This window comes from Solea solea, chromosome 11 (assembly GCF_958295425.1).
Source record: "Solea solea chromosome 11, fSolSol10.1, whole genome shotgun sequence".
Taxonomy (NCBI): domain Eukaryota; kingdom Metazoa; phylum Chordata; class Actinopteri; order Pleuronectiformes; family Soleidae; genus Solea; species Solea solea.
The window spans coordinates 19955280-19968011 of record NC_081144.1 but is presented as its reverse complement, the minus strand read 5'-3'; the positions used below and the strand labels follow the sequence as shown (position 1 = coordinate 19968011).

The 12732-nt window shown below is 41.3% G+C and overlaps 1 protein-coding gene across 4 annotated transcripts in view; it reads right to left on the bottom strand.

The window, feature by feature from the left end:
- Positions 1-12732, bottom strand: part of prex1 (phosphatidylinositol-3,4,5-trisphosphate-dependent Rac exchange factor 1) — a 74152-nt gene that overhangs the window by 33570 nt on the left and 27850 nt on the right. For all 4 annotated transcript variants that reach the window (XR_009241720.1, XM_058642810.1, XM_058642812.1 and 1 more), the window contains exons 6-10: positions 12518-12679; positions 8686-8819; positions 8266-8381; positions 6233-6382; positions 2253-2400 (exon numbers count right to left, since the gene is read on the bottom strand). Coding sequence is in view for 3 of the 4 variants with exons in the window: in XM_058642810.1 (XP_058498793.1) it covers positions 2253-2400; positions 6233-6382; positions 8266-8381; positions 8686-8819; positions 12518-12679 (710 nt within the window). In the remaining variant the exon portion in view is untranslated. The remainder of the gene's footprint in view (positions 1-2252; positions 2401-6232; positions 6383-8265; positions 8382-8685; positions 8820-12517; positions 12680-12732) is intronic.

The window sequence follows — 12732 nt, the reverse complement described above, 5'->3', positions numbered from 1 at the left end:
TAAAGTCACTTACGGGCATATGATTTCAGTGTGTGTAAGATCATTGAGAAATGTGGACACTGATCCATCTGCCACTTGTTTTTGTCCCCTCACATAACATTCTGTTATAATTAATAAACAGATTGTTTTCCTGTTTTCTGCCAGGTACATGCTCTAATCTGTTATAATAATAACAATAATAATAATAACAATAATAATAATAATAATAATAATGATAATAAATCAGATTTTTTTTGACTTTCCAGGTCACTCAAAGACCCTTTAACAAGATAACAAAAGATGATATAAGTTGTATAAAAAGGGTTCACCCCCGATGCTTTTCTTAATTTTCCGTAGGTGTTTGCTGTCCTTCTACATGTTCATTAATGGGAATATAATGGGAACATGCACGGATTTAGCAGTGCGTGAACAAGACAAGTTAATGTACTCTGCTGTGTTTGCCGATGAAAATATGGACGCCACACAGCAACTTCAATTTCCACAGGAAATTAAGTTCAACAAAGAAAAAACACAAAGTGCGTCTCTAGACATTTAATGTGTTTTCTAAGCTCTTCCCTCTCTTTACCACTCACCACTCATCTTAATTTGTTCCAGCTCCATTTTCCTTTGTGTATAGCATCGTGGGATGAGGGTGTAAATCAGCAGCACATAAGTATTTTAGCTGCGGTTGTATACACTGAAACACAGTGGCCGCTTATAAATTTCACATTGTATGGAATTGAACCAGAGCAAATGTATTTTCCCACGAGGGACGGAAAATATATTCAGGAAAAGTGTGGAAGCGACAAAAGAGTTAGACTCTGAATTAATTCCATTTTCTTCTAGCTTACGATCTTCTCTTCGAAGGTGAGGACATGATATTTCACAACTCAAAATACCCCATGACGATGATGATGATGATGATGATGATGATACTTGGCAAGCACTGGCACAAAGAAAGGGAAATGTAAAGTGTGTTAACACAAACCATTTGCCCATTTGGATGGAAGACAAATGATGGAATTATTCTATCAAGGTGATAGGGATCTATCAGCGTCTCTGTTTAATGCAACAAGCACTCAAACTGTGCCTGGTGCTAATTTCATCAAAAAGACAAATGCGGAGCTAATGCGAGATTGCACTCATCGGCAGGAAATGGCTGAGCGAGGAAAGTGGTTGATAGTTGAAAATGGGATAAGACTGAGCGAAGGAGGCCGACAAACAACAGTGACACTGCATGAATGAGGCAAAGGAAGGAATTACTGACAGGTTGGCAAACAGTGAAATTTAAACCATCTGGTACTGTGCTGGCACTGCCTCTGAACTCTGACCTACGAGTGAGTGAATGGGAAGATTAAACACTTTATCCTATTTAAGACAGTAATAATGAGCTGTTATCAAATACTCAACACTCTGACGTGGGTGCTGGCTGCCGTCACACCCCAACACACAGAATGCATCAGCACAATGTTATTCCTGGAAAAATCTCATGATTCCGACTATTCAATGAAGTCCGTCAGGCACAACAAAAAAAAACACAACAAGATCTCCCGGAAGCACCATTATTTTTATGCAGAGCTCTTTAAAATTCACTTCTTGGCAGTGAGTCAATAAACTGTTACTGTCTGTCCACTACATTTACATGTAGGGAAATAATTAAATCAGGGGTATGTGTTCAGTAGTAAAACTGAGAGGCAACGGTAGCAGTTACACACATCAATGATTGTTCACTGGTCATAAGAGCCAGACATCGGTCCCCGTCACATTCTTGCACAGTTTTATTTGTTTATCTTCACTTCAAGGTGGAGCTGGAAAGAATTTTAATTGTGACTCAATATCGCACAACTGCTGGTGGGTGTGTGTGGAGCAACGGAGAGAAACACAGGCAAGACTCTCATTGTGTATTCACTGCAGGGAAACATCCAGGGGACAGAGAGGCAAATGGATTGTTGCAATGCTTTAGTTAAAGGTCCTCTGATGTTGAAAGAATGGATGTGTGAGTGTGTTTTTTTGATGATACGAGTGTGTGTGTGTGTGTGGAGAAACTTGGCCCTTACTATGACCCATGTGAGGAGACTATGAGCGGGGCTCATTACAGAGTTTAGGCATTTTGCCAGGATGTGGGGAGGCTGAATACCAGCTCTTTTTGAAAGCCAATGCTGATCTTACGTAACAACAATTTGTAAAGACACCCCCCTTGTGAACAGCATGGCACTGCAGTCACAGAAATGGAACCAGAGGAAATCAGGCACCAAGGAGGCAAATGCACTTACTTTCCCATGAAGCACTTGGGCACAATGCTGAGCTTCCTGCGTCTATCCTTTATCAGGTGCCGGCTCTTGGTCATCATCATGTGGTAGAGCTTCTCTCCTTTCTCTGCAATCATCACATAGGCATCCCGCTCCATTCCCAGTTTGAGACCTACAAAACAAAAGAGAGAAAACAAATCTGACTCAGGAAGCTTTGCCATGTTTTATTCACTTAACCTACATGTGGAGAAAATATTTGGTGGTGAGTGTTGACAGAAGAAGGGAAGGGAGAATCCCAGTCCAGAGAAGTGGCTGCATCTCAATGCCAAGAAAAACACAGCACACCCATAACAGGACACAAATGTCAACTTGCTTTCTATAGCTACAGTATTTACACATAATGACCCAAAAGGCAAAGGCTGTCATGGTGTTGTTACAGGAGACAAACAGGCCTTTGCATCGACAGCCTGGTTGTGTTCTGGTATTGTGCATATGGAGTGAAGCCAGGATCAGAACATGGTTGCTTGGGTCTCCCACAACCTTCTGAAACAAACCCAAGATGTTAATCTCCTCTAGACAAGTTGTCTTTAGAGTAAATAAGGTTCAGGAGGACAGTGTTATCTTGATCTTGTTCCTGTGCTGTTTTGCTAACTATTATTCCTCTGTGGTGGTGTAGAGCATGTGAGGGCCCATTGTGAGGCCTGCTGCCCCAGTAAAACCTCTGCGGCAAGGAATGCGCTGTATGAGCTGCTTAAGCCCATTGTGAAGATTAATGAATTTCTGAACTATTCTTGTGATACTTTGACTTTAGGTGACTCAAATCTGCTGCACTGTGACTCCATAAGCTGCCTGACTCAACTTGATTAAAACATTTTCTCAATTATCAGGCAGCTATAATAAGCCTGATCAATTCTATCTCAAATAATAATAATATCTGGACACAGATCTAACTTGGCATCTAAATCTAGGATGGCAGACCTTTTAACTTACACCATGTCATTTGTTCCACTATGGTGTCCCTCAATCAAAACAATAAATAAAGACAGAGTGAGATGACATTGGAATTGAAAAGCATGTGGAATGATGGGAATTGTTGTCGTGTCGGATTCCTCTTTGCATTTGATCTATACAGGGAGAGGTCCCGCGGTAGATCTCGCAGCTAACGACACTGAGTAGTCATGATCATCAGTGACAAATACAGAGAAATACCAAACACAACACACTAAGGCTAACTAGTAGTGTAAAAATATTTCCAGCTTCCTCACTCTGAAATTTCATAAGGGGTTTGCCCTGGTAATTACAGCAGAGAGGGAAAAGCAGATGACGTGATGAAAAGGTTACTAACGTGAAAACAAGCCACTACCTTGAATAGAAATTTGGATTTGGAGACTAACTTATTTTCCTTTTCTTGCCCCTTCCATTTTTTAATGCCACTAAGTCTTTTAATCTTCCTAATTTGAATGGGGACAATCAATTATTTTCATTTTTCAGTATTCGGTCAGTCTTTTCCTCAATTAAAAAAGGTAATTTAATGGTAATTTAAGTGGCAAGTGTCGGCCTAGTGAAACTGAGTGTGGTGGGACAAGCAATGTTAACAGTTAAATGGCATGCTCTTAAAGCCAATTTTCCCATTGAGTCTCCAGCATTCTGCGCGGGCAGCCTGTGATAGAGGTGGGGTTATATTGCATTTGACAGCAGCTGGAGCACACTTAAACAATGAGTGTCATTGAACAACAGACGGGGTCTGTCCAGCACTGAGGCCCCTCAGCCGCTGGTCCAGCTGTCAGAGTTTGTCTTGAGCAGCTTCTCGTCTTCCTGTTCTCATTGGCATGAGCTCATACGCCGCTGCATTATCTGACACACCCACACATTTTCCCCTTAATTTCCATGAGAACAATGACACAACAGCACACCTCCAGCTGGCAGTTAATGGACAACTTAAGCCTGTTGAGAGGTTCAAAGTGAGTCATGTGTATAACATAAGGAAGGACCACAGCAATACGTTGAACTACATTAAATTGTGAGTAAATGCAATAATGCATGAAAAAAAAAACTGCAGCCAGAATTTAGGGCATTTAAACGTTATCACGAAACTGTCTAGACTGGAATAAAGAGGTTGAGTGAATGGGAAGCACAGAGTTGAGCGTGGAGCGGGTAACTGAAAGTGAGTGTGGGGATTGGGCACTGTGACTGATCAGGCATCTGTTAGCCTCAGGTCGATTTCCGCCAGGTCGAAACTTAACACCACAAGCTGTAGCGCACTCCTTCATACTTATCTGTACCCTAAAACCCTTTCATCAAAGGATCAGATGCTGCAGATGTCAACCTTTGCTGCCAAACACTCACTGAACATGGTTTAAAATCAGAATGGCACGTTTAAAAAAACAAAAACAAAAACAGTACATTACACATGTGCAGTGAAGTGCACACAGTAATAATCGGCAAACACTATTTTCAACAACAACTTCAGGGATACACTTTTGATTTTAAGGCATCAAAGCTATCAGGTGACCTGTTGTGTACTGCCCCAAATGTGGTTAAAGCCTTTCACACCGTTTAATGCACAGGACATAACAAAGACAGATGGCCAGTGCTGAACAGGTGGAGACAGATTTAAAGGCAATAGAGGGAAGTTGCACGATGAAGGCAAAACAATTTAGGCAGCAACAAGAGTATCATTTTGCACTGCTAATCTTAATTTAGTGGTGGAGGAGATTTTACTTTCCATCGGTGCATTAAATATTTCTCTAAGTGGACTTTTGGATGAGACCCCTTGAACTTTTGAGCTTCTACGCCAATTTAAATTAGTTCCAGATTCATTGTGTGGCTGCAAAACAAACTGATTATTGAACATTAAAAATAGACTCCGACGAATTAAAGGTGAAGTGTCTTATGTAAATGGACTTTCCGTATGTTTCTTTTATTTTTCCATTTCTATTTAAGGCATCTGACCAAGATAGCGTTTTCCGCTGTTTGTGAATGAGACATGATCTGATTAAAGGCACTTGCCACACAGCGCTTTGATGAGCCAGATACCTGCACTGCAATGATTCCCTTGAAAGTGAAGAACAGACAAAACAGCAGCCTCTACCTCGTGCACAATTCATCCGGTGCAATTCTGTGAATGTCATATCACCTCTATTTGTGACACAAAAGCAGGCAGTTGGTTTAATGTGGGACGTCACTATGAGGAACAAATACTGCATTCATCCAGGGTCATACGCACATGCACAGTCATTCCTGTGTGCCACCTAAGGACAGGCTGAAAGGTTACGCTACCAGCCAATCTTTTTACGACTGAATATCTGCTGATGAGCAGTTCCAGTCTGATACTTGTATTTGCCCAGATAACGGAAAGAACAGAAATAAGAACAGACTCCTACTGTGAGGCTGCAGGCACCACTGATGAGGAGAACAAGAAAAGCGAGCTGTAGCTAATGTCGTTAATTGGTGACCAAAATGGTGACCATGTCACTTCTCTACGTGTTTATTTAACGGATAGTTTGATACCAGAGTGTTTTCCTTCTATATTATGTACAATAGCTCACAAGTGTAAACCACAGTTAGAGTGACGTTCACCTGCTTTGGTGCTTCGGTGTGCTACACACCAAATAATGGGGACAAAGTGAAGCTGATCAAACAAGGCATAGTTAAATTAAAATGTTGATAAATTACTTTGAGTCTAACCCAAGTAAAGTCCTGCAACAGTCTATGGCTGAGCTATTGAGTGGTCAGTGATTGCTGACCACACCGATCAGATTGGCTCTGATCTAATACTTGAGAATGGCATCAAGACATTGCACGTTTGTCTGGGGTCATGGCAACATTCAGAGTTCAACTGTAGAAAACACAACTGCACTGCACAGCACAGCACAGCCCACACTACAGTGTCCCCGCCCTTCTCTCTTCAGTATAAATAAAGGAATGCTTACTGGTTTCATGCTGCAAGTCACACAAACCAGAAGTGCCATAAAAAAATGGCAATTATAAGAAGTGCTACTCACTCTCTCTCTGCTCCCGTTCCCTCAAGATGGCATCCAGCCATTTCTGCTTGTCCTCGGCATTTCTGGCCATGCAGACAAACCACTTGTTTTTAGCCGTGTTGTGGATCTTCCAGCCGTTCGTCACTGTGTAGTTGTTGCTGTGATAGTCCGCTGCAAGGACAAAACAGGATGAATCGAACAATGAGAGGACCATTGTGTTATGAATTAAAAGACATAATTATATTGAGCTTAAAAGAGTTATTATTTCGTTAAGTGTTGCAGGCCTTTAATTTTAATGGCGTTTGGGGTTTAGGGAGACATTTAAAAACAATTCATATACACATAATTCAAATTGATTACAAAATAATTACAATGTAAATAACTATTTAACATTTTTAACTGGTCTGCTTTTAATATGTTCATGCTGAGACAAAACACACACACACACACACGTAAACACTCATCCCAGAGGTAACTTAAGACAGTCATGATAATAAGCATAATCAAATCACACTTGCTGTGAAAAGTTGATGATAAAAAGTAATCTCTAATGAGGTTTTACTACTCAAGCCATGATTTATAGCCCAATTAAAAAGACAAACATGATGCTCCCTGAGAGCAGTAAAACAGCATCTTTCCACTGACTCCACAGAATCTCTCTTATACTCCTCTTTTCTCATTAGATCATCCATTTAGCTGCAGGTGAGCAGCAACTGAATAATGAATGGTCACTGGTAATGGGGTACATTAGTCTCATGCTCAAAGGTCATATAAATAGATCTTATACTCCAGGCCCCACAGGGAGCCGCCTCTGCTGTTCCGGGAGTGCAGGGAACCCGGGTTTGGACAGAGATACTGTGGTGGTGAATAGTCTCTTTTAGCCAGTGTGATTGAAAAGATGGACTGTAGTTAACGTCTCAAGTAAGTACAAGCTGGAAATTGTCATGTGTCATTTATCAAGACAGGGAGGTGGAGGATTCAGTGAAAGAGATGAGCTTTACACTCAAACCTAGAGCTACAACAATAACTTGATGAATAATGGACGGCTAAATTAATTGCCAACTATTTTGATAATTGATTAATCTGATCAACCCATTCCTTCTCAAATCACCATATACTACTTAAGTCAATGGCTTCAAATGTGTGACTTATGGTCACGGAATAGTATTTAGTGTATGAGCTCTGAGATATCAGCATTATTTTCATAAAAAGGAACTTTTATTTTAAGTTCCATGTGCATGTGAGCGTTCAGCAGATAACCCCAAGTGCTTCCACATTTCACGTCTTTTCTACTTTGTAATCTGATAATCAGTGTTCTACAGGGCCCACATGTGATCGCGTATACAATGTGGCACCTGTGAGTTCTGCGAATAAGGCATGTTTTTCTTTGTGGTTTTCCACCCTGCAGCCTAAATGTGAACGCCGGCAGCAACAAGCAGTGAAAAAAAAAAAGGTCATGTGAGCTTGCATAAATATTCTGCCACTGCAGAGGAGAGCGAGATGAAAAAGAGGAAACGTGAGTGAGAGGAAGATATGTTTCAACACCAGCACATAGCACAAGTACCAAGCCCGGCGCGGTGCCTCGCAACGAAACCACAACAGCGCAATGAGCTGAGCGACGATCGTATCAACGTCGAAAGCAGCTCACCTCTGGCACACCATTCTCGACCAATAACAGAGCTGTTACACTTCAGTAGCTGACATCAAAAGATGGCACATGAGTCTGCACACTACATCCTGTTTGAAACTAGGTGTAACTATGATACTCCACCCAAAACTGTCAAGAAGTAGCCTACCTGATTCATATCCGGTTTCCATGTCAGTTTTTTTGGTGTGTTTAATGAACTAAGCTGATAAAAAAACAATTAGCACTGCTGGAAAATAGCAGTTGTACATTTCTATATTACCTAGGATATATGAATGTGAATAAACTCTAAACATTGCTGCATTACATCAGGATTAAAAAGAGGTGTGTGACCATTTCAACAAATTCCCCATGAGAGTTGCATGAATGGACATATAACTACGCTCCCAGCTGCCGGGCAAACACAAACCTGTTCCATCTTCCACATTTTCCACCTCCATCACCTCTGTGTTGATTCGGCCTCTGAACACATAGAGGGGCCCGTTGATAGACTTGGTCCTCTTGGTGGACTTCTTTCCAGAAGCCCTAGGAAATGGGACAACATGGTGGTTACACTCGGCAGGGAAAACATCCGTAGATGCCAGTGCAGTAGTAAGAAGAGAGCTTGTGTTTGTAACACATGCACATTCATTCACAGCCTTGGTGCTGCAGACACATGTAGGTGTTTTTGTTTTGCCTGCAAATGAAAAAAATGGCTCTACAGACAGGAATTTAGACATTTGCTCCAATTTTCCGTGTCTGGCTTTCTTACAATAGTTGGTCAATAAAAGTATTTATGAATGCATTTTTTTGAAACTGTTAGTAGTCGCACCAGTGCTGCATTCCTCACCTGGATTTCCTCTTACAGTAAACCAAAAGATTGTCGAACAGGAAGAAGACGCGTTCCTGGATATTACCCGCAGAGATTTTAAGAAGATTTCCATGAAGCAGTAACTCTGTGCAGATATCTGTCAGATTGGTTCCCTGAAGAAGAAAAAAAAAGGAGGACAGATGACTGAATCTGTAACTAAGAGAAGTAAACAAGTTATAAAATGAAAGCATAAAGACACAACTAAAGAAGTCATTTTATTCCTTCATGCACACAATAATTATTCTACTCTTCATTACTCAGTGTTGCAGCCACAACTAATTGTATCTGTGCAGAGCATGGAAACTCTCAGGCTGATTGAGTGATATGTGTTTTCCTTCCACAGTCAGAGGAAGGAAAACAATGTAAACACAGCCCAACTTCAATTATGGCCCAATGCAAAACTGAATTTAAATAATAACAGTGCAGTTACTTTGCCAAGATGGTTGGCCCCTCCCTAGACAACCAATGAGCATGTGACGAGTGACATCAAAATCTCAGAGGCAGCCTTGCAAAACACTCACACCTCAGCCTAGATGTAGTTCTCTGTAGGATTCTTCTTGTTTGATATTTTTTTCCTCTTATCAGCGTGTGAACACATTTAAGCTACAAATACATTTTCTGTCTCCATGGACAATAACATCTAGCTGTATGTAAATAGAGGACAATGTAGGCAGAAGTGCCAAAGCCTCGCCTGCAGTGATCTTGTACGTTGTGATGTCACGGGGAATTTTCGAAACTCTAATACAAGAGCAACGGTAATTCCACTGCACTTGTTCCTCACCTTTACACAGGATGTGATCCGATATTGCTAATAGTTGATTCTGGTTACCTTTTAAAGATAACACTATGTCACTTTTCCTGGACATGTTGCTATAGTAAACAGTGAGAGTTTTTTCGTTCTAATGATGGATGCCTATTTGTGGCTGTACTTATGATAGCTGTCACTGTTGATCACCGTGTGTACATTATTGCCTGTTTTTATGTGTTAATTATGTTACATCAACCTGCCTAGGGACATGGCTATAATGTTGCACATTTACATTTGGAAGTTCATGAATGCTTACAGTCTTTCTTTTCTTTTCAAAATAAAATAAATATTTCAAAATATTTAAATAAATGATGTTACGGTCAAAAAAAACCTTTTTCACAGCTTTCCTACCCACCTAACAAAGTGCAGATAGGTTTCCTATCTCAAATCAGTGAGCAATGAAAAATATTTTTTTTAAGATGATTTTTTTAAGATGTCTAAGATGTCTTTAGAATGTTGTTGTCAATGCAATGGACCATGAGAGCTTAGATACATTTAAGCAGTTTCTTAAACTTGTTGATAATTCATAACATTTCATTTACCTGTACACTCTTCATTAAAGATGCTGTTAACATTAATCTGGAACTGTTAATCTCAGCATAGAGTGTCTAATTAACCTTTGCCCAAAGTAGCTGAAATTCTGAACCAACTACATAATATTATTATGGCACCCTTATTTTTAGAAAATCATTTTCAGTCTTTTCACATTTCCAACTGGGGAACAAACTTCTTTCACAGATTCAGACATGTGCACGAGTAACCATGTCGCTGACTATGTTTCGAAATGACACGTTACTTTCTAAAATGACAAATTAAACAATTAACGGGACATTTAAAGCACGAGCAGTGCGTACATGCAAGGTCACCTGAACTGAAGAACATGGCTGGCAAAAAAAATGTAAATAATGAAGTGAAAAGTCATCTCATTATTCACTGTTAAACGGATCATTCCACTCCAAATCATGTGGAACTAAACACACCCATGTGTGGGCTTAGGGCAAACTCCCCCCTTTAGTGCCCACCACATCCCAAACAGGCACACACACATACATCAGATATGGCCTTCACTCTTGTCTTTCAGTACATCTCCATACACAATGAAGTGCAGCTACAGTTGTACACAAGCATGAGTGGAGAATCGATTTGATTAAAGTGTGTCCTCCCTCTGCTGCGCTTACGGGATGAAACACCCCTTTCGGCTTGTTAGGAAAAGGTGGTTTCTAGTTTAGCATTTCTCAATAATTTTTTTTGCTATCGCTGTTGCCGTATTCTTCCGTATTTCGGCTTCTTCTATTATTTCCAGGAAGTAGCTTCGAGGTGAGAACTGTGCCGCATGAGCGGAGCACCCCAGACCCCTTACCCCTCTGGGTAAGACTGTAAGAGAATTCCGAGAGGACACTTGCCTGGCGTGTATGTTTGCAGACATGTGGACGTTTTCCCCGCATTTAAAATGTTTGCGTGACAGAGCTGTCTGCGTGTGTGTGTGTGTGTGTGTGTGTGTGTGTTAGGCATTTGAGCAGCTGTAATGCATCTGGCCTTGCTTCAGCACTACTGGCAGTCTCTGCCATTAGGACTGGAGATGATTAGTCTGTAGAGTGGCTGGTGAGGGAAAAGAAGAGCGAGACTAATGCTGTTAGGTTGAAGGCTCTGCGGGGGGGTATAAGGTCGAGGTGAAGTGACTCTTCAAGCCTCTGCTGAGTCGTTCCGAGAGACAGAAGAGAGAAACGTCTGTCTCCGACTGCAAGAATTACACCCTGTCTGAGGTCTCCCTCTAAATGACTCAGATATTTGTTGTTTTTTTTTAAGTGGTAAACAGTGTTGACTGATCTGTTTAGTGGCTTATATCAGTTTCATGATAACTCATGTTTAACCATCCAACCAACAGCCCAACATTAACTGCTTCACAGGCCCAGGTGTGTGACAATTTGTCTCCATTTGTGGGAGCATAACCTTACACAGGCTAAAAGATATGTGACGACAAAGCATTAACCCCATAACCAATCCGAAAACATCAAACAGCCCTACTGGCTATTACAGCTGCATCAAACTATTATTTCAATTATTCATTATTATCTATCCATCCATTAGCTATACTCCGTCTCCTTCCTTTGTGGAGGGGGTAATCCCAGCAGACAGTATGTCCAGTCTATCACACGGCCTACATATACACATATACAGAATTGCTTAGAATTATTTTTCTCAATTTAATGATTGGCCAATCACTCCAGCACCATCCTTGTCATGTTCTTGGGTTTTTTCCATAACACAAAGGGTGTCACGGTTGCTTTAGAACAAACATGGTGTTTCACAGTCACTATACTGAAGCTAAATAAACATTTCTTGTGCTTTGTTCGGCTGGTGGATAATTATTAAGGTCTGGTGGTGATATTTCTTTCTGAGGGACAACTGGAGGCCTGTTTTTTTAAACCAGATAGTGGGATGATCTCGAAGGGGCCAGTTTTTGGGTCCATCTTCAACAGATCCACTCATAAAACCCACCCAGTGCATGTGAGAGTAGGACTCTGCTTCCTAAGCCTCCTCTGATTGGGCCGCATGCCCGCTGGCATCCCCCTTGGCACCCTGTGTGGGTGGATTGTCCCTTTGGTGCCCACTAAGACAAGGCCTCTGTTGTGGTGGGTGAGGGAGGCGTGAAAAATTCACTGGACCCTTCGCTTGGCTCCCAAGCCCCAGCCATGGCCCCTGTGCTCAAAGCAGTGAATTGGCTGCAGTTGTGCTCAACTTCTATAACAGAGATGGAGACTACGGTTGTTTCTACAATAAGTCTGACTGTTTAAGTCAGGGTTACAGTATATTATAGGCCTTTAGGGGATGCTTTAAGGATGCTTGTTTTGCATTTCAGGGCACTTAAATGAAATGCCATTCATCGCGATAGTTGTTGGTGTGTTATCATTTTCCTCTCTTTTTTTCTCTTTAAATGGCACAGCATTAATCCTTGTCTCTTATTAGTAACTAGTGACACCCTGACGTCGTCCTTGCTCTCACCTCCCAGCCCTCAATGCGGGACTGCAGTTGTTCCAGAGCCTCCAGTTTCTCCATCTGCCTCTTGGTCTCATTGATGTTGGAGCACACCGCCTTCATGGCCTGCAGAGCCTCTTCCACAGCTGGATAGTCAGCGTGTTTTTTGGGGGTCCTCTTCAGCAGTTCCTGTGTTGGGAAAAACATGTTCCTGATGTTAGGCAACTAAAACAATTACTTTT